At 35.8% G+C, this 25,152-nt stretch overlaps 1 protein-coding gene across 1 annotated transcript in view; it reads left to right on the top strand.

Annotated features, from left to right (window-relative positions):
- LOC123518657 (histone-lysine N-methyltransferase 2C-like) overlaps positions 1-25,152 on the top strand; it is a gene marked incomplete in the record, with an annotated part of 371,622 nt that overhangs the window by 279,826 nt on the left and 66,644 nt on the right. The window contains 2 exon segments of the mRNA XM_045279595.1: positions 811-1,299; positions 21,444-21,633. Coding sequence (XP_045135530.1) covers positions 811-1,299; positions 21,444-21,633 — 679 coding nt within the window.

Here is a 25,152-nt window from a genome sequence, read left to right as displayed (position 1 = left end):
AATAGAATATATAAACTTTTAAGATTATTTTTTTTTACAGTATTAATTACCACTAACTTGTTCTAAGTAGAACATTAAAGTTTTAATGAAATGTTTAGTTCTGCAGTTTGTTCTGGGAATTTGATCTAACTTGTGTATGACACTTAGAAGGAATGATCATATTATTTGTGGGTATAAGAATGACCTTTCTTTCATTTAAACCTGTATAAAGTATCAAAGGATTTTGAAGAATTATATTGATACACTTGAATTGTTTAATCTTTCATATAACATACTAATGTGGACCACTTTTGGTCTTCATTTATCATTAGAGTGAACCATTATCAAGCATCTTATCACAGATTTTTGAGCCCAGTACCTTAAGTTGTAGGAATGCTCTGCTATATTATGTGGAAATCATATATTCTAGGTTTAAGCAACATCTTTACTATGGAGTTATGCTTTTTATAATGCATCAATTTCTTTATAAACAATAACCATATTTGAAGTATTAAGGCATGGTTGTGTAGTATTCTCTTAATTAACCCAGAGATGGCAGGACTGCAGTAGTTTGGAGTATTCACTTTCAGACACACACAAAATTAGTTCACTACTGTGATCTAAACATATAAAGTATTTTGAGTTTTTTATTATTATTATTATTATTATTATTATTATTATTATTATTGATTAATATATTTATTTATTTTACTTTTTATCATGATCACTATACCAAAATGTTGTTATAGAGAAGTTGGTTTACTGTGTGGGTCTGGCAGTTGACAATGGTGGTGGTGAAGGTGGTGGTAATATCAGTGGGTTGCCTCTCAGGTGATGGTGAGTGAGGGTTTGAGGGGATCAATGGCAGGCAGTGTGGGCTCCCCTATTGGGGTTGGGGCCCCACCACCACTACCTATGATGCGGCCTAGCCCACACCACCCAACTATGATGGGTCCGGGACCCTCAGTGGTGATGGGTGGGCCTCGCTTGCCTCCACACATGGCACATGGTACCCCTGGAGGCCACCCACACCTGCCTACAGGGCCACCAGGTATGGTGCCACTCGGGCCTGGTGGTCCACCTGTTCCTCATGGTCTTCATGGTCCACCTGGTCATCATGGACCACATGGGCCTCATGGTCCACATGGGCCATCTGGTCCTCATGGTCCACCTGGTCCCCATGGACCATCTGGTCTTCATGGCCCACCTGGCCCTCATGGTTCACCTGGTCCCCATGGCCCATCTGGCCCCCATGGTCCACCTGGCCCTCATGGCCCAATGCTGCCGCCACAGCCACACAGGCGACCACTACTACTGCAGGTGAGACTAACAGCACTCGGCTGCGTTAAATGTTGCACCCACCATGGCTGTTTTGCTCCCATTACCCTTTGAGCCCTTTGAGCGTGGTGTTGTGCAGCTCTTCATGTTGACCTGCCTCTCTCTCCTGCAGTCTGTGGCTCTCTCCGTCAGGCTGTTAGTAGCAAGACTCGTGTCACCTCCCTGTCCCATGTGTTTAGCTTCTTTTATTTTTTTATTTTTTTTTTTTTTTTTTTTTTTTTTTTTTTTTTTTTTTTTTATTTTTTTGCTTGTGACCCTATAGTGTTCTATAATAGCTGATACCCACACAATAACAACTAGTTCAGAGCACTTGATTAAGCTTGGGTGATGCTTGCTCTAGTATTTATTACATCTGTCAGTATGGTAAAATTGTCACAAATTTGCTTTTAGTGAAATTTGAGATCTTGCTTTTTAAGTGGTTTTAAATGATTGTTGCTTTATTTATTAAATATGTGCTGTGTGATTTGAGAATATTTCATGTAAGTTTTTTTTTATGATGTAGTTAAATTTATTACATTATCCATACTAAAAAATCATGGTGCTGTGTTAATATATTGTCATCAAATTAAAGCGACATGCTTATGCCCATTTTTCACACATTTTCATGGTCTTGAAATTTTGTAAAGTTATGATTTAGGATCAGGTATATCAAGAAATTAAAATACAGTATATGAAATTATTAACTGATAGTTGCAAAAGGCTAAAAAAAAGGATGTACACTTAACCCTCGGCTATCGTGCACAATTGGGGCCGAAATAGCCGCGCCATAGCCGAAAACACAATAGCCGAATTGAACAACTAATGGTGAAAATTGTTATTGGTGCCACAACCACAAATTTTACTCCTAATATCCCTCATTTTTACGTTTTTTTTTTTAAATTACTGTATAGTCCATTGGTACCAATTAAAACATGTCAAGGTTATAACATAAAAAAAATTACATCAGCTCATTGTATTTACTGTACAGAGACTGTGTTTCATCTTAGTGGGATGGTGGTTTTTGCCAATGAGCGCTCAGTTATCCCATGACGTCATGGCTGGGCGTGCGATAGCAGGCATCTGAGGTCGCGCTAATGAAATTTTAGCAGCTTTTCATGGGTGCGTGATAGCAATAAAACGCAATAGCTGAAGTCGTGATAGCCGAGGGTTGACTGTATGCTATAGAGGCTAAAGTCTTTGATATAGAAGATTCAGACAAAGTACTGGAATTATCCTGCATTATTGGATTTGTTGAGATAGTGTACTGGAATTACTCTGCATTACTATGTAGATCTGAATGCTCACTCACTCACTCATACAGTATACACACATACACAAACTTACATGTAAAGGTGTGTGTGTGTGTGTGTGTGTGTGTGTGTGTGTGTGTGTGTGTGTGTGTGTGTGTGTGTGAACAGATGGGTGTGTAGAAAAGAATCCTGCCAAGGGATCTTTTGATTTTCATAATTTTTAATTCCTTTCTGGTAAAAAAAATTACATCCTGAAATTGCTCTCTCTCTCTCTCTCTCTCTCTCTCTCTCTCTCTCTCTCTCTCTCTCTCTCTCTCTCTCTCTCTCTCTCTCTCTCTCTCTCTCGGCATTTGAATTTGATGTAAAAGTAGGAACTTTTACACTTTCATGTCATGAAAATGCAAACTCAGATATATGAAATGATCTGCAAAACAGGAAAAGAAAAAGAAACCACATTGTGGATTTTTATAATAATTGGAATCTGGCAACTCTTATTAGCAATGGGATTCACATGACTTGGCCGACAAGCACAGTCCTGTAGAGGCAACCACAGGTGACACACACCAGCGCATTGCTTGAGGGGAGTATGTGAGGAGGTTTATGAACGTCGCTATGAAGGTTGATCTCTGTCTCCCAGATCACTATCAGAATCACTGCTGGAGTCTTCATTTTCTTCTGTCTGAATAAAAAAATCACTCTCTTCATTTTCATCACTGTCCTCAATGTCACTACCGAGTAACACTGACATAACATCACTCAGAGTACCATTTCCTCCCTCTGGGTCATTAGGGTTGCCAGATGTCGCCTCAAAATGGGAAAAGATGACCTATTGTGAGGGAACATGTCTCAAGGCTCGAGGAGGCGAGTGAGAAAAGATGCCAGATACCTCCACTTGCCCTAGGACCAATAGGGAGGGGGAGAAGGAGGAGAGATTCAAACATTTAGTGCGGAAAAATCATGATTCCCGGAATGATTCCCGCCTCTTCGCTCGCAACACTACAATCGTCCTAAAATAATCATCGTACGTTAAGGGTTAAAAGTAATTTTTTAAGCCCCTAGAGTGCTGGTGTAAGATAAAATCCAGTTTAATTCAAAGCCATAATTTTCATATTACTCAGTGACCCCCAAGAAAGTATTCCATGGCCCCCAGTTTGGAAATCACTGACCTAGAGCAATTGGTGTAACATCCTACTAATATTCTTAACTGTCTTGGAAATATTTCCAATATTCTTGTCCATTTTCTAACTTTTAATCCTTTTGCTTACGCTATTGCCATGTCTTCTCCATTGGGCTCCTTCAATCACAATATCATATTTGTATTTGTCTTATTTCTTCAATCCCTTCTCAAGATCCCCAAAGCAGAGATGCCTCTGTTTTTGCCTCTGCTTGTTGGGAGAAACCTGAGGAGGTACAGGTTTCTCATCTTACAACTGAGTTACGTTCCTGAAAATCAGATTGTATAACAAACGACTGGATAGCAAACTTAAGGTTTAATAAGGTTTATCCCCTTCCCAGTGTCAGGGCAGGAGTATGCTACGAATTGAAAAACATCAATATATTGACTACCAACTTTCATGCATGTGTTTATATATAGTTTTCCTGCAAATGGACATTTATGATTGACATCTATATATAAACTCTGCCACAAAATGGATCAAACAATTGAATCTATATATAGTGTTATTTTTGTTTAATTGATGATAATGTATATCAGTATATTTATATGAATGTTTGGAGTTACTCACATCCAGAACTTACAACTTGTATGTAATTTACTTCAACTTTTCTTTATATTTTTCACATTGTTGTTTTGTTCTAATTAATTTTTAAACAACACTGCTGGTGTGTGGTACAGTTTTTTCTTTGACATGAGACTAATAATAAAAGAAAATAAAAAAATGCAAATATTTCCAATATTACCTTATGTGCGTAGCACATCCACCACTGAAAAAGCACAAGTGGCGACCAGCCTTAAGAGTCCATGCTGGCAAGTTTGGATATTTGAGATTCCAAATAATAATTTGTTTTATTTATTTATTTTTTTTTTTTATTTTTTTTTTATTTATTTATTTATTTTTTTATACCATGTGGGCTTTTCACGGGAATTTATGGGCTAAAGGGATACTTTTAGGGTACCTCCTATCTTAAAGCCCACCCGCTAGGAAACCGTTGCCCCGAGTGAGGAAGCCCAACCTATACTCAGACCGTGGACAGGATTCGAACCCGTGCGCTTGGAGACCTCTAGGATCCCAAAGCACGCATGGTTCCACTGTACTTGTAAAGAATAGTCTATATATAGACCATGCTACAACTTAGCACAGTAAAAGCAGAACAAATGTCTATATGTAGACAGTCCGACACAAAGTCCCATTTTAGAAAGATAAAGATCTACCATATTTGATGGCTCATAAAATGCACCTTTGCTCCATAAAAAAAGTTTCAAGAAATGGGCTTGTGTCCTATGATGCCAAGGTTCAGTATTGAGGCAATGGTTGGTGGTCAGTTTATGACAGCAGAGGCTATAAATATAAAATCAAACCCCAGACATCTTCACACAAGTATACAAAGTGATGATTGGTACTACATCACAAAGCAACTCTTTCTTTCAAGGTAACAATATATAATAGGTCATACTTACCAGTAATTCACATAGAATGACACCAGTCAGGAAGAATTTGCGAGACATGAACCAAAACAAAACATGCAATTGGCAATCTTGATCCTGACATGGGCAAGACTCCCTGTGTTTTTTACAGTGTTAAGTAAGACACACTTTCACACAATTAAAATTGCACCTATCATTTAACATTCTTACCTTACATAAATGTGAAAAAAAATTTGAAAAAAGAAAAATTATGATTATTAGGGCTGTTGTCTCAGTCAGTGCTGACGCCATATGCATGTTTACATAAACATCTCACAGGATTGGTACATAGGCTACTAGCAAATATTAAAGATTTTAAATGCAAAATACTGAAATCTAATAATGATCTAAATGCATGTGAGCCTTCAAATGTCAGGTGAAATCCTTCAATTCATATTCAGTTTAAATCCACTCCTTACTTATATATTTTTAATCATGTTTTATTGATATGTATATATATATATATATATATATATATATATATATATATATATATATATATATATATATATATATATATATATATATATATTTTTTTTTTTTTTTTTTTTTTTTTTGCCAAAACTGGGCACGTCTTATGAGCCCATGTGTCTTATGAGCCATTAAATACAGTATACATAGATCCACTGGGAAAGGGGTTATTATAATGAGGAGAGTAACCTAGGCTTAGCTTGTTTTGAAAGTTAGCGAATACTTTTCCTCACCACCCAAAGAGGTAGTTTTTTTTTTTTTTTTTTTTTTTTTTTTTTTTACATTGGTTTTCCCTAAAAGCCAATACCCACTGGCAAGAGGGGAACAGATGTAGATAGAACAGGCGGCAGAGTGTGTCTGGAAGAGGGAGGTGATATAGCCGTTGATACTGATTCTGCAGATGAGGCGACAGGTTTGATGAAGCTGGAGATGGTGGTTTGTGTTGCCATCTTTTTTGGGGGCCTCAAACATTTCTTTGTACACTTTGAAGGCCTGCTCCACATTGTTGTCCAGGGCTCCTTGACTTTTAAAAGCAGTCAAGCCAGCCCTTACTGGCATTGAAAGCTGCCCTCGCCTTCACTTCATGGCCTTTCTTCTGCAAGTTGGCATAAATTCAGAGGGCTTTTGTTGTCACAAGGGAGGAAGAAAGGGATTATTTACTCCCTCTTCCTCGTTAGTATCATTACCATTAATGTAGAAGCTGTCGCACCTGACTGGAGATAGTAGATTGGGGGAACTGCACAGTTTTGGCTGGCAATGAAGTTGCCACCTTCACCTCCCTCTTGGTGCTTAACTATTTCAATCATTTCCTCTAAAGATAAGCTGAAAGACTAGTAGGAGTTAGTTTCGATGGGTGGCCGATGCTGTGTGGGTGGTGCTGCAGTTGCGGTGTGTTTGTTTACATTCTGCTGATAGGTTAATGATCAGATAAATGCACCCTAACAATGGATAGCGATCAGATAATTGAAGAATTGAATAACGAACCATCGAACAGCAAGGGAAACATGTACAGTGGAACCTTGAGTTATGAGCTGTCCCTTGGTTGAATTTTTGCTTTTGACTTGCAAGCCAAAATATAAGTTAGGAGCTAGCTCCTGGTACAACACTACTGTCTGGTGCACTGAACACCCAACATCAAGCAAGTGATGCATTCAGCTCATGTATTTCTTCCCCTCTGCTGTAAAAACATTTCTTGCATCTTGTGCTTTTTGTGCAGTAATTTAGCTCTTTTTTTTTTTTTTTCCAACCATGGATCCTAAGCAAGTGGCACTGTGTAATGATACATACCAAGCTCACTTTCAAAACATTCTGAAAAGTAGGTTGAAAAAAAACTTCCTTGGGTAGCTATTTTGTGAAACACCTTGCATGAGGAGAAGGTTGTAGAAACCTATCAAAACTATAATTTATTCCCAGCGAGGTCTAGTAACAATAGTTTTGTTCTGGACCAGTTCTGGTCTGGATCAGTTTAGAGAGTGCTGTGAACTCACAATCAAAGCTAGTTGTGATCTTGCTGAACATTTTGCTTTGTGTATCACAACTCAAGAGGGCAGTCATAACCTGCCCTCTAAAGATAACTCTCATACTTCACACAAAACTACATGCACTTACTACACACACACACACACAGGATGCCAGGATGAAAGAAGTGAACCATGAACATCAGGAGGTACAAAGGTCCTTTAGGGAGATAGTGAAAAAGCAGGAAGAGGAAAATAAAGTGATTATGCAGAGTGAATGGGTCAAGGCACTAAAGGAAAATGAGTATGTGGTGAGAGATATTGCTGAAAAGAAAAAATATGTGATCATAACAGGATTGAGGGAGGAAACTAACAGAAACTGGCAGGATAGGAGGAATAAGGAAAATGACAGGATTAAGTCTTTACTGAATAAGATCTCTGTGGAGGAAGAGGACCTATATGCTGAGGTAGAAGAAAGTGTGAGATTGGGAGCTTTTGAGAAAGGCAAAAATAGACCATTAAAATTGAAATTAAAGTCTCAGGTGGCAGCTGAGGCCTTGTTGAGGAGGGCTTGGAAACTTAAGGACTCTGAGGAAACCAAAACAATTTACATAAGAAGAAATATGTCACAGGATGAGCAAATGAAAATGAAAGAGCTTGTAACTGAAATAAAGAGAGGAATGACGAAAGAACAGAGGAGGAAAAGACCAAGTTTTTTTGGAGGATGAGAAATGGGAGGCTAAAGAAGTGGTGGATAAAACAGGCGGAATAGACATTACATGGAAGAAAGAGACTAGGAATGGAATACAAGTGACTTACATGAATATAGATGGATTTCTGTCTAAGAGGCTAGAAAGTATGGATTACCTAAGAAATAATGAACCGAACATAATGTGTATAGTGGAAACAAAGCTAAGGCCCGAAATAAAGCTAGACTGGTTTGTTGTAAAACACTACAAAGTATGGAGAAATGATAGAAAAAATAAAGGAGGTGGTGGTATAATGGTTCTTACTAAGGAAGATCTGATAGTGAAGGAGGTGAACTATAGTAAGAGAAATGAGGAAGTGATAAGTATGCTTATAACAGATGGCAAGAGGGACATTAATATTATAACAGTATACATACCACCCAGAACCAATGCTTGGGAATATGAACAGTACCAAATGGTGATGAGAAATACTCTAGACAGAATGAAGCAAGAACTCATCAGAAAGGATAGAGTGATGATAGTTGGAGACTTTAATTGTAAAGAAATAGTGTGGGAAGACTACGAAGTGGTGAATGGTGGTGAGTGGGCAGAGGAATTGTTAAAGGTAGCAACAAATAACTTGATGACACAGTGGGTGAGATCACCAACAAGGTGCAGGGGACAAGATGTTGCAGCAAGGTTGGATTTGGTATTTACCAGGGGCATCTCTATAAAAGAGGAAATTGAACATAAATGTTCCTTAGAATCTAAATTAATAATTTATTTTTAACATTCCATTCTAAAACTTTCAGACTTACTTTCCAAATTTCTTAATGTATGTTGGAATGCATCTGAAAGTTTGAAATTTTTGAAATTCATAAGGTCTAAACTTTACATTCTCTCTCTCTCTCTCTCTCTCTCTCTCTCTCTCTCTCTCTCTCTCTCTCTCTCTCTCTCTCTCTCTCTCTCTCTCTCTCTCCTAGATTTTTCTATAAAGTTTGCATGTAAATTGTGATGCTTATGAAAATAAAATAAAAAGTTTCCAATTATGCTACTTTTTTTAAGACTTGAAATTTTACCTTGTTGATGCTTGAGATAAATTAGTTGCATGCGAATAGACTTCTTATTTATTATAGTTTGATGTTGAGTAAAATTAATTATAAGAACAGCATGCAGAGAAGCATTGGCTACTTATATGTGTGTGCTTGGCTTTTTTTTTTTTTTTTTTTTTCTCTGTAACTGCTTTTTTGCTAATAACATTTCATGTGCAGCTTTAATAAACACATTTTTGCAATATATATATATATATATATATATATATATATATATATATATATATATATATATATATATATATATATATATATATATATATATATATATATATATATATATATATATATATATATATATATATATATATATATATATATATATATATATATATATATATATATATATATATATATATATATATATATATATATATATATATATATATATATATATATATATATATATATATATATATATATATATATATATATATATATATATATATATATATATATATGTATATATATATGTGTGTGTGTGTGTGTGTGTGTGTGTGTGTGTGTAAGGAATAATCTTGTTATTCTATTTACTCCTTATTTAGAGAAATTTCTGAACAAGGTGAGTTTTATTTGTATATAATGTATGAAATTTTATTTTAGTAATCCAAGGAACTTGAATATCTTTTAGAATTGTGATAATCATGTTTCCAGGAATAATGGCATTAATAATTGTAAAAATAGTGTTTGTGTGTGTGAGTATATATATATATATATATATATATATATATATATATATATATATATATATATATATATATATATATATATATATATACTGTATATGCAGTCAACTCTTGATTAATGCGAGGGTTACGTTCCTGAAAATGTTGCATTATTCAAAATTGTATTATTCAAAGATGAGTTTCCCATAGAGGACAATAGTAATAAGGGGGATTATATTCCTGATCACTGGGAAAGTCTTGCCTATTTTGGAGATTTTGTTACTCTGACCTTAGACGAAAAAGAAAACAAAACAAAAAAAAAATACATCACTAGGTCAAATATTGCATGGAACACCAAAAGCAATGCAGGAGATGAAGAGGTGCTTCATTTGTCTGCTATTGCCTTGCTATAATGGATATCACATCTTTGTACACTCGACTCATTTATCTGGACCTCATTTATCTGAATTTTGGGTAGTGCGGACAGTATCCAGTTAATAATTTAATAATTTCAGTCCAGACAGACAACGAATGAATTCAAACCATGCGTGCCTCACACACATCCAGAAACGGCTAATAGATGTCAGCGCCGCCGCAGCAGGCAGTTGTAAACAATTCCAGCTGATGCAAGTGAACACTATGTATTGTCTGGTATCAGTGAGCAAATTTTTTCAGTATCTCAGAACTCTTAGATTATGTCTCCCAAGGGTGTTGGGCATAAGTGAGTGGCTCTAGTTGACTTAAAATGATGGAATTAATAAGAAAATTAGAGAAATTTGCTAGTGTTATGAATGTTTGTGAGGATTATGGTATGTCCACCAAGGAACTTGTGCCGGACATTAGTAAATCAAAAGATAAGCTGGTAGAATATTCTGCCATATATTGTGTGGATGCATCATCAAGTAAAAGTGGTAACGGTGCACCAAGGAAAAATGTAAAGAGTGGAAAAGATCCTCCATTAGATACTGCTGTTATAAAGTGGTGTGTGCAGAAGCTAGAAAGCTGGCATAGAAATAGATAAGAGGATTTTAGGGGGAACAATGGGTGGCTGTGGCGATTCCACATTCGAAATAGATTTTTTAATGCTATTGTGCAGGGTGAAGCTGGCAGTGCTTCAGCATACTGAAAAAACTGCTACTGAACTTGGCCTAAGGACTGTGTTTACATGTTATTCCAGTAAGACACAGTAAAAACCGAAAACTGCTATCCATGAGGACTGCACATACTGACACTCTGTAGTAAGTAGGAACAATAACGTATTTACATAATGTTTATTATTATTATTATAGAAGATTTCATTCATACAAAAGCCAAAACCATAATCATTTCATGACAAAATGATCATGGTTGACTGCTCAGTTCTGCCACCTAATGACAAGCATTCCATTTGAACAGCTGTATAGATGCAAAATTTTTAACTTCATTTTTTAGATTATTTGAGGTATTATATTTTTACCTTTTGTATCAATAAAATATGTAATAGTAATAAACTAAGGTATTTATGTAGGTACATAGTTGTTCTTACTTACTACAGAATGTCATTCCTCTGCACAACATGGCAAAGGAAGAATCTGTCTCCCTGAACCAGGAGTCCAATCTTGCCTGCGTGAGCCCCTTGCCTATGAAATATTCACATCACCCTTGAACATATTCCTTTTAGGAATACTGTTGAGCCTCAATAACTTGGATTTCGTGACAAGTTGGACTCTGACAACCCCAGGGATTGAAGTCTTGAGTTGAACTGCCTGTCTTTTTTTTTTTTTTTTTTTTTTTTTTTTTTTTTACATTATCAAAAATTTAAATCCAATTTAAAACTGCATTTTTGTTGTAGTTTGAAATTATATCAAACAAAAGTCAATCTGAGTTTACACCAATTTTCTGAAATTTATTGAAGTGTAAAAAACACTTTTCAAGATATTTGCTTTTAAAGATTTTTCATAATTTCATCCTTGTTTTGCTATTTGTATTCATCAGAGTGACATGAAATTTTCACACATGATTGTGTATACAATAGTGACTTCCTACAACATAATAAGATGATAATGTATCAGATCCCTGCTTCTCTAGATAATATTATTCACTCATACGTGAGGGTTGGGAAGGCGCCATCAGCAGCGTCACGGCAATATGCTGTTTTACTCCTGAACTGGACACTTTCTGAGTTGTCATTAGTGTGTTGAAGTAAGATAATGATACAGTGAAGCATTTATTACTCATGTAGTCCAGCTTTATACCTCTGTCTTAACATCGTGTTTTGTAATAGTGTTATGTGATGTATAGTTGTGATGATGAAGGTAGTGAGAAAAAACTGTGCAAAGACACTAGCAGTCTTATGACATAGAGATGGTGGAAAAGGATGGCAGTGAGGCGTGGAATGAGGCAAGGGTCTTAGAGGGACACGTGTGATGGAGGGGAGAGAGGAGGTGAGGATTCAAGGTTTTTTCTTATTGTCTTCACTTCTTAAAGTTTCTGATTCTAATCCTTGTCAATTTATGCCTATAAGAACATTATTGTTCATGCCTGGCAACATAATGGACAGGGTGTGAGTCATGCTACGATGCAACTAGATGAGACATTTGAAAATGGCTTCCTGGTGGAAAGGTTATTTAATTATCAAAAAATAGACTACAACATCTGGTAATTTAGGCTATGTAGGTTTTGGAGAGACAAATGTAATCCTAAAATTTCAAATCCCCCAAATTAAATGAAAAAAAGTCCTGCAGGTTTTTTATTTATTTATTTATTTTTTTTTTATATATATATATATATATATATATATATATATATATATATATATATATATATATATATATATATATATATATATATTTTTTTTTTTTTTTTTTTTTTTTTTTTTTTAAGGGGGTTGAGGAATTTGTTAAGTTGGACATTCATGTTTGTTGGACCAATCTTTCCCCCTATTAGTTCAAGTTAGCAAGTGTCAATAGTATGTGCAGTCCCCATGAGTAGCAGTTGCTTTCATTTTTGTTCCTACGTTTGAAGCAGAACTATAGGATGTTGGACAGTTATCATTAGCATTTTAAAAGTAAATATTCATCTGATATAGTGGTGAAATAGGTGAGTAGAGAAAAAAAGTAAAAACTGACAGCTTGCTTATGTTGAAGTGCTTGAAGTTGCTGGTGTTTTCAGTCTGTTTGAATTGTTTTATTTATTTTACTGTAGATAAAACTTACATCTAGTACTTCGTGACTCAAGACAGCATATGGCCAGGCTAAGTAATAGTTTAGTGGGGTTGACTTATCCTGCAAGGTAAACCTATAGTACAACATTCTGGGGTCAAATTATTGACTTATAAGCCTAAATACACAGTATTTTTAGGTTAGTTTTAGTGTTAGGTTAACTTAGATAAAGTTTATTTTGGTTTGATTGGTCAGGGAAACCAAAACCAAAATAAATTGGATTTTTGCATTTTCTAAATAAATTTAAGGTGACAGAATTCCACATTTAGTAAAACGAAGGACTCGTTTGCATTATCCAGACTGGTGCCTGCACCAAATAGTCCAGAAAAACGAGGGTTGAGTGTATTCATATACAATCATGCCAGGAGGATCATCTTGGCTCCGTGGCACTGAGTGATAGTGAACTACTATTGAAATACCATTTCCCTATGAATGAACTTTTCTCTTTATAACTTTTGTCAGAGAAAGACTCAGTGTGACATGCAATTCTTACTCGTACTCAGATTTTGCTTCGCTTACTGACTATATGTGAGAATTGCATGCCCCAATGACTCCTCTGCCATATGAAGTTAAAAAGAGAAAAGTTCATGTAGAGGGAAGTGGTATTTCAGTAGTACAGTAGTTCATTATCACTTAGTGCCAGGGAGTCAAGATGATCCTCATGGCATGATCATATATGAAAACAAAGATATGATATCCATTAAAAAGGCAATAGAGGAGTGGAAACATAATCATTGTGGTGAAAACAATACACTAGCTTAGGGGGTCACAAGAAAAAGAAGCAGCCGACGCCAATAGGCAGCGGACAAATGTGGCACCTCCTCCTAATCTTCCATGCAAACTTTCACTTTGCTTCATAAAACAATGCTTTCATGGTGGTAAAGGTTGCAAAAAAGCTAATAGAAATGTTTTGTGACCATTTAATGTATATAGGAGACAGTAACACCTCAGGAGCTGGTTTTTACTAACACCCTGCTAGTAACCTGGTTACCATGACAACGATGTCCCCATATATGTTGATGGATACCATTTCGCAGCTGGAAGTTACTCTGTTCACTTTTAAGTTTCTTAGATCCCGTCCCAGAGCATCTTAGTATGGTTCCCACCAGAAGTAGTGTGGGTACATGTGATGTCATTCGTTCAAGTTAACCTTTGTTAAATCAAATAAGTTATGTTATTTAGTCATATCTCTTTAAATATCAAATCAGGTTAAATCAAAATCATGTTATTGAAACTTACGTTATTCAATGGTTGACTGTGTGTGTGTGTGTGTGTGTGTGTGTGTGTGATATATATATATATATATATATATATATATATATATATATATATATATATATATATATATATATATATATATTATGAATACTAACCACTATCTTTTTCAGAAATTAGGTATCGTAAATGGCAAAACAATATTTATATTATGGCATTTTTTTAATCATGAATTCATGTTTACTAATTAAATAGCTTTGATAAAATTCAGCAGTGAAGGCTCACATTTGACTGTATATATTTAACTGTAAGCCTTCACTGATATATATATATATATATATATATATATATATATATATATATATATATATATATATATATATATATATATGTATGTATGTATGTATGTATGTATGTATATATTTATATATATATATATATATATATATATATATATATATATATATATATATATATATATATATATATACACACACACACACACACACACACACACACACACACACACACACACACACACACACACACAATTAATTATCATTAGTTATTATCAACAGATAATTATCAAAGAAAAATGGGTTAAATTTCTAGAAGAGGAGCAAGTCATATTGGGTTCAGAACAGGTCGGTCATCTGCATCAAATTTATTAAGCTTCTACTCAAGAATTATTGCAGGACTTGAAAACAGAGATGGATGGGTAGACACAGCATACCTGGACATTAAAAGGGCTTTTGATAAAGTCCCTCATGGAAGATTGCTTTTGAAACTAGAGAACATAGGAGGACTGTGAGGAACTTTACTCAAATGGACAAGAGATTATTTGAAGGATAGGGAAATGAGAACTGTGATCAGAGATATATACTCATCATGGGGTAAAGTAACTAGCGGAGTGCCACAAGGGTCAATCTTAGCCACCATTATGTTTCAGATTTATGTAAACAACATTCACACTGGGATAAAAGTTATATAGATTTATTCGCTGATGATGCAAAGCTGCTAAGAGTTTATCAAAACGAGAGAGGACTGTCTGCTGTTGCAGATAGATATAAACAAGATCTATGAGTGGAGCAGGAAGTGGAAATTGGAGTTTAATGCCAAGAAATGTCACATAATGGAACTAGGAAAGAGTAAAAGAAGACCGGTATGGAACTGTTTGATGGGAGAGGAACAAATAATGAAGACTAAAGAGGAAAAGGTCTGGGAGTGATCATACAGAGGTATTTAAATCCTGAAAAACATAAAAAAAAAAAAAATTTAAATAAAAAATAATAATGAAATAAATAAACAAAGAAATAGAATAATAATAATAACATAAAGCAGGTTAACTTGACTCTATGATGTCATGTGCACCCAAGCTGCCTCTGGAGGGATCCGCCTGAGACATTCTCAGCCAGATTCTTAAACAATATATTCTACTTTTGTCAGTTGAAGGATTCTGTCTGGAAGAAATTGGTCTTCACAAGAGAAAGTGCTGCCTTCCTGCAGCTCAGGAAGGCAATGATCAGGCAGGATTTATCTTTGTCATAAAGGTGAACCAAGACTCATGTCTTCATCATTACCTTTGCATAAATTTTGCCTAAATACTAATTATTATTCGTTTTTTGTGAACTAATTGATTTTAAAAACATTATTGTTCAAATAGCCTACTTTACAAAAAACATGCTTGAAACCAAACCATGGATTAACAACAACATTGCCTCTGCCAAGCTTTAATCACTGCATCTCCATCTCACAAGTTTCCCATCAGAATTGTATTTAGCTTATGAGTTGTAATTTTTTATTGCTTGATATATATATATATATATATATATATATATATATATATATATATATATATATATATATATATATATATATATATATATATTTTTTTTTTTTTTTTTTTTTTTTTTTTTTTTTTTTCATAGGGAAGAGGGCCAGCCAAGGGCAAAAAAAAGAAAGTTAGAAAAAGGCTCACTTGAGCACTGGCTCTCCAAAGAGTTCAAAAGTGCAAAACCGTCAGCCAGAATTAGGGAGCAAATGCCTCGATACCTCCCTCTTAAAAGAAGACAAGTTGTAGGAATTCGGAAATACAGATGCAGGGAGGGAGTTCCAGAGTTTACCAGTGAAAGGGATGAATGATTGAGTGTACTGGTTAACTCTTGCATTAGAGAGTTGGACAGAATAGGGATGAGAGGAAGAAGAAAGCCTTGTGCAGCGTGACTGCAGGAGGAGGGGAGGCATGCAGTTAGCAAGATCAGTAGAACAATTACCATGAAAATAGCGATAAAATATAGAAAGGGATGCAACATTTCGGCGGTGAGAAAGAGACTGAAGACAGTTAGTCAGAGGAGGGGAGTTGATGAGACGAAGAGCTTTCGATTCCACTCTATCAAGCAAAGCTGTGTGTCTGGAACCCCCCCAAACATGCGAAGAGTACTCCATACAGGGACGGATAAGGCCCTTATACAGAGTAAGCAGTTGGAGGGGCGAGAAAAACTGTCGGAGACGCCTCAGAACACCTAATTTCATAGAAGCTCTTTTAGCAAAAGATGAGATGTGAAGTTTCCAGTTAAGATTATGAGCAAAGGACAGACCGAGGATATTCATTGTGGAAGAGGGAGACAGTTGAGTGTCAGTGAAGAAGAGGGGATAGTTGTCTGGAAGGTTGTGTCGAGTTGATAGATGGAGGAATTAAGTTTTTGAGGCATTGAAAACTACTAGATTTTCTCTGCCCCAATCGGAAATTTTAGAAAGATCGGAAGTCAGGTGTTCCGTGGCGTCCCCGCATGATCTGTTGATTTCCTGAAGGGTTGGATAGGTGGTGCATTAAACTCCAATTTTCACTTCTTGCTCCATTCATAGATCTTGTTTAAATCTTCCTGCAACAGCAGACAGTCCTCTCTGGTTTTGATAACTCTTAGCAACTTTGCTAAGTTGTGTTTGTGTGTCTGTGTGTCATTCACCTTTGGTCATCTGCTGGTTACCCAGACAGTCATTCATCTAAAGAAAGAACTCAGATGTTTTACTGATCAATATATAGGTAAAACTGAGACCACTCACACACCACACTGGAACAACTTAGCCACAATCCCCCAAGTTACATCCCACACTTTCTTGCTGCTAGTTGACCAGGAGCTACACATTAAAAGGCTTGGCCATTTGCCTCACTACACCTGGGACTTCAAACCTAGATCTTCTCAGTTGTGAGCCAAGCCTGATAACCACTACACTATATGGTGTATGTGTGTGTTTTTATCTAGTTGTGAAATACAATATAAGAGTCTCACTAGACTTGTGCTGTCCTGTCTCCATATTGACTTTTATCAAAATTTTTATGGTGTGTGTGTATTTACCTAGTTGTTGTATTATACAGGGTTCAACCGGGGCTCATAGTGTCCTGTATCCATGTTTCAACTTATCCATTTTTTCTTTAAAGTTATGCACATTATGTGCTGTAACAACTTCATCACTTAATGCATTCCACTTTTCCACCGATATATGTATATGGAAAACTATATTTCCAATATCCTTCACATGCTGCCTCATCCTAATCTTCTTTACATGTCCTCTTGTCCCTCTAGCTTTTTCTGTCAACAGCACCAGGTCTTCCTCGTCTATTTTTTCAATGCTATTTACTACTTTCCACATTGTTATTAGGTATCCTTGTTCTCTTCTATCTTCTAAGGTTGGCAGTCCCATTTCCTTCAGCTTTTCTTCATATGTTAGGTCCTTTTGTTCTGGCACCATCTTTGTACCTATCTTCTGGATCTGTTTTAATCTTTTTACATCTTTTTAACGCTCGGTGACCACATCACTGCTGCATATTCCAGTTTAGGATGTATTGTGCTCATAATATTTTTTTCCATCATATCTTTGTCTATGAATTAAAATGCCACTCTAATATTAGTCAACAGTTTATGTGCTAATCCAAATATCATACTTATGTGTTTTTTTTGGAGGTCAGATTTTCCTGTATAGTCACTCCCAGAACTTTTTCCTCTATAGTCTTCAATATTTGTTCCTCTCCCATCAGATAGTTCCATACTGGTCTCCTCTTACTCTTTTCCAATTCCATTACATGACATTTCTTGCCATTGAACTCTAATTTCCACTTCTTACTCTACTCGTAGATTTTGTTTATATCTTCCTACAGCAGCAAACAGTCCTCTCTGGTTTTGATTACTCTTAGCAATTTTGCATCATCAGCAAACAAATTAATATAACTGTTTACTCCATTTTGTATGTCATTTGCATATACCTGAAACATAATGGGGGCTAACACCTTTATGACACTCCACTTGTTACTTTACCCCAAGATGAGTATGTATCTCTGATCACAGTTCTCATCTCTGTCCCTCAAGTAATCCCTTATCCCATCTAACATAATTCTTATCATTCCTCCAATGCTCTCTAACTTCTAAAGCAGGCTGCTGTGAGAGGCTTTATCAATATCCTTTTTTTATGTCCAGGTATACCATGTTCACCCATTCATCTCTGCTCTCCAGTCTTATTACTCTTGAGTAGAAACTTAAGTTCAACACACATGACTGTCCTGTCCTGAAATTGTCTGTTCAATATAATTTGTACTTTTCCCAGATATTTAGCCCATTTTTCTTTGATAACAATTTCACTTATCTTCCCCACAACACATGTAAGTGACACCGGTCTGTAATTTAATGGCTCAGTTGAATTTCCTCCTTTGAATATTGGGATTATGTTGGCTCTCTTCCATTCTAGTGGTACTCTTCCTTCTTTTAATGAACTTCTAACCATTTCCCGATGTATATGTCTTACGTGGCACACATGTAACTATTCTTCTTCTTTTTTTATAATTCCTCAGTTTTGATTGTTACTCCCATTACTTCCACCATGCCATCACCTTATTGCACTTCCTCCACACATGTATTATCATGAAGTATTATTAGCACTCCTCCTTCCCCTTTTCCCTTCATGTCTCTTCTCCAGCTATTATATACCTCCTCCTTAAAGTTAACATGGATCTACGCTCGTAGCTTAGTTTCAAAGATGCACGTTATATCTGGTCTATTTTCTTTCAAATAATCCCTAACCTCCAACACACTGGATAACAACCCATCTATGTTAGTATAAGTCACTCTTAATTTCTTGCCTCTTCCATGATCTCCATCATCTGAAGGTACCTCTTCTTTAGTCTCATATCTAGAACCCTCCAGTAGAAATTTATTTTCTGTCTCTGTCCTTTTCTCATTTTTTTCCTTAGCTTTATTTCTTAACACTTTCTCCTTCTCCCTCTCTTCCAGGTTCATCTCTCTTTTTATCCCTTTTCTTGTCATAATTTCCTCCACTGCCACCCACTATCTCATTCTCACTTTCATTGGTATTGGTATCTTACCCCCTTCACTAAATCTTCCCAACCTAATCTCTTCCTCCACATCCTAGTCTAACTCCTGTGTGCTGTCCTAGACCTGTTTGATAATAGTTTTGGCCAATTCTGTCTCCTCATTCTCTCATGAACTTTTTTTTTTTCTCCCTTCATCCCAAAAATTAAGATACATTTCATCTTATCTACTGTATCCCTCACTAGATCTTCTTTCTTCTTAATTATTTGTATAATAGTGTCCTTTGTCTTTTCCTGAATTTGCTTCCTTACTACCTGTGAAAATTTAACTTTTCCTCTTCCTGTTCCTGTTCCCATTCATTTCGTAATTCCTCCAATTTGCTTTCACTTATTCCATTTTCCACTTTATCCTCCCTATCCTGTATTTTTTTCTGTAGATTCCTTAAGGATTCTTCATAGTTGCAACATGTAGTCTTTAGTATATAGCTTTGTTTCTTTATCTCCTGCATCTCCTCTTTCATCTCTTGATTTTTTTCTTACTTTCTCACATTCCTTTAATCTCACGTTTAGTTCAGTGTTTTCTTTTATTAACTTGTTTGTTTTTCCATCATACTTGACATCACCTCCTTCATGTATCTTATCTCCCTTTTAATGTTTATCAGCCTCCTCACATTTCCTCTTTCATTATCCGGATTACCATCATTCAGTCTCTTCAGGCCAATTGGTGTTTCAATAAACCTTTGATTTTAAAAACATGATGTTTGTTTTGGTCCCGTACGCTTGACAGCGCCACCTAGCTCTGCCTCACACCTCACAAATGAACAATTACATCAGCAGTATTGTTCTACATTGTTTTCTAGTTAATAAATTATGTGTCCCAGCTATAATTCCTTTGTTATGTCACTGTATTTTTCTGTTCTCTACATTACTTCCAAATTATTGCAACCATTTGTTCTGCTTCCTTTATTTTATTACCTAGTTATTTTTGTTCAACATTTTAAGCTAATTTTTCTTTTGCAATTACATAACTGATGCATGTATTGTATGCTGTGAACATGTATTATCTAGTCTAACTTTCTGTAAGTAGTTTCTCTTATTTAAAAGACAATTATTTCCTTTATTGATAATGTTTTGTTTTTGTAAGATAATGAGGACACATAAAACAAAGGAGATAGAATTAAAATTGTATTTCAGTTGTTTGGATTTTTTATTTATTTATTTATTCATTTATTTATTTTATTATTTTTTTATATCTACTTATATATTTACATGTATTTATTAACCTGTGTTTGTTTTTATTTATTTATTTTTTTTTTTTTTCTTCCTTTTCATGAAAATGAATTAGGAGTATGAAGTGCTAGGTAGAACAGTTAGTTGTGAAAAATGTTATAAGAAATTATAATGTCAGAAAGGTGCCAAAAGCCTCTTAAAGTACACCTGAGACTGACATTAAGGATGAGCCAGTCAAGAGATCACTAGCTGTCATTGAGAGTGTTGCATTTATGAGTTTGCTGAATATAATGCATCACACCAGAAATCTTATTATTAAACCTAATATTTGTTTGGTTACAATGGCCAGCTGTCTTGAGACAAGATACCTTGTGATGTAGCTGATAAATTTTATGACTAATTTTCCTCTGTAATTTTTTTTTTTTTTTTTTTTTTTTATTAATACTGTATGTAGTATATGAATGTTAGGCAGCAAAATATTACAAAATGGGCAAAAAGGCTAAAGTGTTTCTCCCCCCCTTTTTCTCTCTCTCTCTCTCTCTCTCTCTCTCTCTCTCTCTCTCTCTCTCTCTCTCTCTCTCTCTCTCTCTCTCTCTCTCTCTCTCTCTCTCTCTCTCTCTCTCTCTCTCGTAATACTACAAAAACAATTTTACAAAAACCTATGGTTCATTTTATTTTCACTTTGAGCAGAGATTTCTGTTATATAGTTTTCGAGATATGATTAAGTGGGCAATAACTCTATTGTCATAATCTTTCTATATTTAATGTTTAAGTACTCTATTTTTTCCTCTATTTGCCTTTTCATTTATCCATATATATGGATAAAGCAAATAGATACAGTATTTCATGTGTATGTTGTAAATACTTCTTGCCTGACAATGTCCCTTGCAACAGGAACAGCCATTGCTAATAGAAGATCTACTAGAACAAGAAAAACTGGAACAAATGAAGCAACAGAAAGCCAGCCATCAGCAGGAGCCCATTGGTCCAGTAGACCTCAACCTTAGTGATATGGAATATGAGAAGCTCAAAGCTGATGTTCTTTCTGTAGGAAATCCCCCAGTTGGATTACCATCAGTACCAGGTATTTATTATATATAATGATAATTATTGTTATTATTATTATTATTATTATTATTATTATTATTGTTATTATTATTATTATTATTATTATTATTATTATTATTATTATCAGTAATCCTACTGTATTAATATACTTAGCAATGAAAATGATATTTTGAGCTCATTTAAGTATGCAATCCACATCTAAATACATTTATGATAAACATAACTTGATTTTATTTGGAGTAATTGTAGTTAATTTGCAAAGTTAATTAAGAATAAGTTAACTTAATTTTGAGTCATGAAAGAGCTTCAGTTCACCATACAATAGTTATTTCAGCTACTATGAATCCTTTTTTACATTTAGCATTTAGGCATGGTCCCCATCAGGACTCTCCTGCCCATTGGTCTCCAACATAAATCACAACAATCATGCTTGTATGTGATGTGTTATCTATTTATTGTTTCAACATGAATGTGAGTACATCCATTTCTTTGATAAAAATGAAAAGTCATGAATCTTTAAGTTTATTTGAGAACAAAAGCAATGTTCTTACTGTATAAACCACAAAATTTGACAGGAATGCTTTCCAGCATTGTCAAGGCCATGCACCACAGATGAAATGGAGGAGATGACTGAAATCACTTAATTTATTCATCATATATATATATATATATATATATATATATATATATATATATATATATATATATATATATATATATATATATATAAATATATACAGTAAGCCCCCACATTTAGCAATCCTATTAGTCTGCCAAAACCATCGCTAAATTGGAATTTCACCAAATTTGAATACTACTTTAAATAGGGAAAAATACCAATCAGTCTTTCGTCCGCCCAAAGTCCCCATTTACAGCTGCAACATCGCCACCTTCACGAGAATCAGCACCCCCGAACCACTAGTGGAGGCCATGGTGATAGCGAAACTCGCTAAACAGCGAGGATGGGAGCACAAAAAATTAGTTCACACGCTAGATTAACACACACAATAGCTCAAGTGTCGAGCGGGAATGCCGGAGGCACTGTGGGGCTGACATCACAGCCAAACAGACAACACAGTTGGCTCAGAGCGAGCGGGAGGCAGGACAGTGTAGCACGGTACATTCGCTAAATATGAGAGAAAATCGCTAAACTTGAGGGCTTGGCCTTTTTCAAGATAGTCGCTAAATAAGGGTTTCGCTAAATTTGGGGGCTTACTGTATTCAAATGCAAAAGTTTGATTTGATACTCGAAAAAATACCTGATAGTTGAACATCCACACACGTGGTTATAAGCAAAGGCTCCTTGGCTTCCCCCTTCCCCCTCTGCCAGTTGTGACTTGTGTTGCCGTGGTCATCAGAATAACATTCTCCTGCATTCTATCTGTAGTTTTTCATTTATAAACTTAATTAACACCAAAGGCTTATTAGTGGGGAAAATATCTGGCAATCAAACGGCTGCACATTTGGTTATATACAAAGCTCTGTCATCTCCTTTCTCGCAGCAGCCACTGTATAGTTCTGATACCATATTATTGGTAATACTGGTGTTACCGTAATACCGGTGCGCATCCCTAGTCCTGTCGCAGTCTTGAGAAAACAACATTTCTGCGTTCTGTTCGGTGATTTTTCTTTTAGAAACTTAGGATGGCACTAAAGAGGCTTATTAGTGATGAAAATAAGGAATCTGGTGAGAGTGCAAGTGTTAGTGAGCCATAGCACTCCATTAGTGGATTCACAGGAATCACATCAGGAGAAATTTAACAAAGACATATTCATGGATGGTGACTCATCCTCTGGTGAACTCCTTCCTCCTCCCCACTCTTCTGTCCTCCTCTTCTATGTTATCCATCATCAGCCTTCACTTACAGTATGTATGTGGCACCTCACACACTTGGATCTGCAGCCCGACAACACCACAAACATTGACTCATCACTCCACAAGACTTGGTTCCAGTCTTCTAGGGTCCAATCCCTACATTTAGTACAAAAACCTATGTGATTATTCATGTTTTTGCACTTAGCAAGGGAAGAACTTTGGCACAACAACTACAATATTATAAATCTTTGAGTAAATGATCTGAGATACATCTTACAGACATCCTGAAGAAGTTAAAGATTATTTTCCTTCAGTTTTCTAGCTGTGAGTGTTGGACTTCTATCCAACTGCCTCCTAATGACCTTAAGGGTATGATTTGACATCTTCCTTGGCCAACCAGAGTGAAGCTTAGGAGTTAGGAATAGCATAACCTCCTCCATCTTGAAATTTCTTGGTCCACTTTTGAGCTTGCCACACTCCTATTCCCACACGAGTGGCAATATCATTACAATTGTAGCCCTCCTTATGGAGGGTTATAATAGCAACAATTGTGTCTCTTCCCAGCTCTTTACCACTTTCCATTTTAGAGTTATTGACGCAAAAACACGAAAAGCACCACAAAAAAACATGCAATCTGCATGACATATGCTTGCACATTGACACCAAATAGGCCTGGGAGCAACTCAACAGAGATGCCAAGTCGTGCATATTGTCTCTGCTAACTAGTGGTACAAACCATGCCATTGAAAATAGCGAAAAGTTTCATCGCAGATTAGGCATTTTTCGTGTTTTGAGTTTAGCAGAAAGTTTGGGCGGCCTGTAATTTTCACCCAAACTTTCTGCTATGACTGTACATATGTAAATACATATATACATACATATTGTACAGTAATACCTCAAGATACAAACGCCCCAATATAAAATTTTTTTTTTATATACAACGATAAATTTCATATAATTTACACCATGAAATACAAAGATATTTTTAAGACACGAATAGCCATCAATAGGTGGCGCAGTGATCACTCGGCTACCCGCGTCCACCCGAACATTCAGCCCGTGTTGTGTATCGTTGTTCATCCTTTGAGCATGTATGCGTCTGTGCTCCTCGGCAGTGTGTATTTTTTAAAGTTTTATGAACTCAAGACCCTATGATCATGGGTCCCAAAAGTCAAAAGTAAAAGTTTGGCAAGAAACATACAAAATAGCCTGTATTCACATAATAATTACGCTTAGAAATTGGATAAACGAGTGAGTATAAATGGTGTTCTGCCCACAAGCAACTCTTCCTCTTTGCAATGCAAAAAACCAGAAGTCTCTAGATGTCATGGTTACTAAAGTATCACAGGTTGAATGAGGTGGTATCATCGGTTTACATGGGCATCCAATCAGGTTCAGCAGCCTTGGCTAGAGCGATAGAAAACGGGCCCCTTGTATTCTCTCTCTCTCTCTCTCTCTCTCTCTCTCTCTCTCTCTCTCTCTCTCTCTCTCTCTCTCTCTCTCTCTCTCTCTCTCTCTCTCTCTCTCTCTCTCTCTCTCTCTCTCTCTCTCTCTCTCTCTCTCTCTCTCTCTCTCTCTCTCTGAGGTATAGAAGTTAGTCGCACAGGAGAGGTGTTGGAATCAGGCACCGTGAAATCAGTGTCGCTCCCACCATTCATCGTTGGTGACAGAGTGACATAGAGCATATATTTATTCCTGATGTGTGTTGCCAGCTCACAA

Source organism: Portunus trituberculatus, chromosome 44 (genome assembly GCF_017591435.1).
Source record: "Portunus trituberculatus isolate SZX2019 chromosome 44, ASM1759143v1, whole genome shotgun sequence".
NCBI lineage: Eukaryota > Metazoa > Arthropoda > Malacostraca > Decapoda > Portunidae > Portunus > Portunus trituberculatus.
The sequence above is the reverse complement of the archived record's forward strand: the minus strand, read 5'-3'. Positions and strand labels throughout refer to the sequence as shown.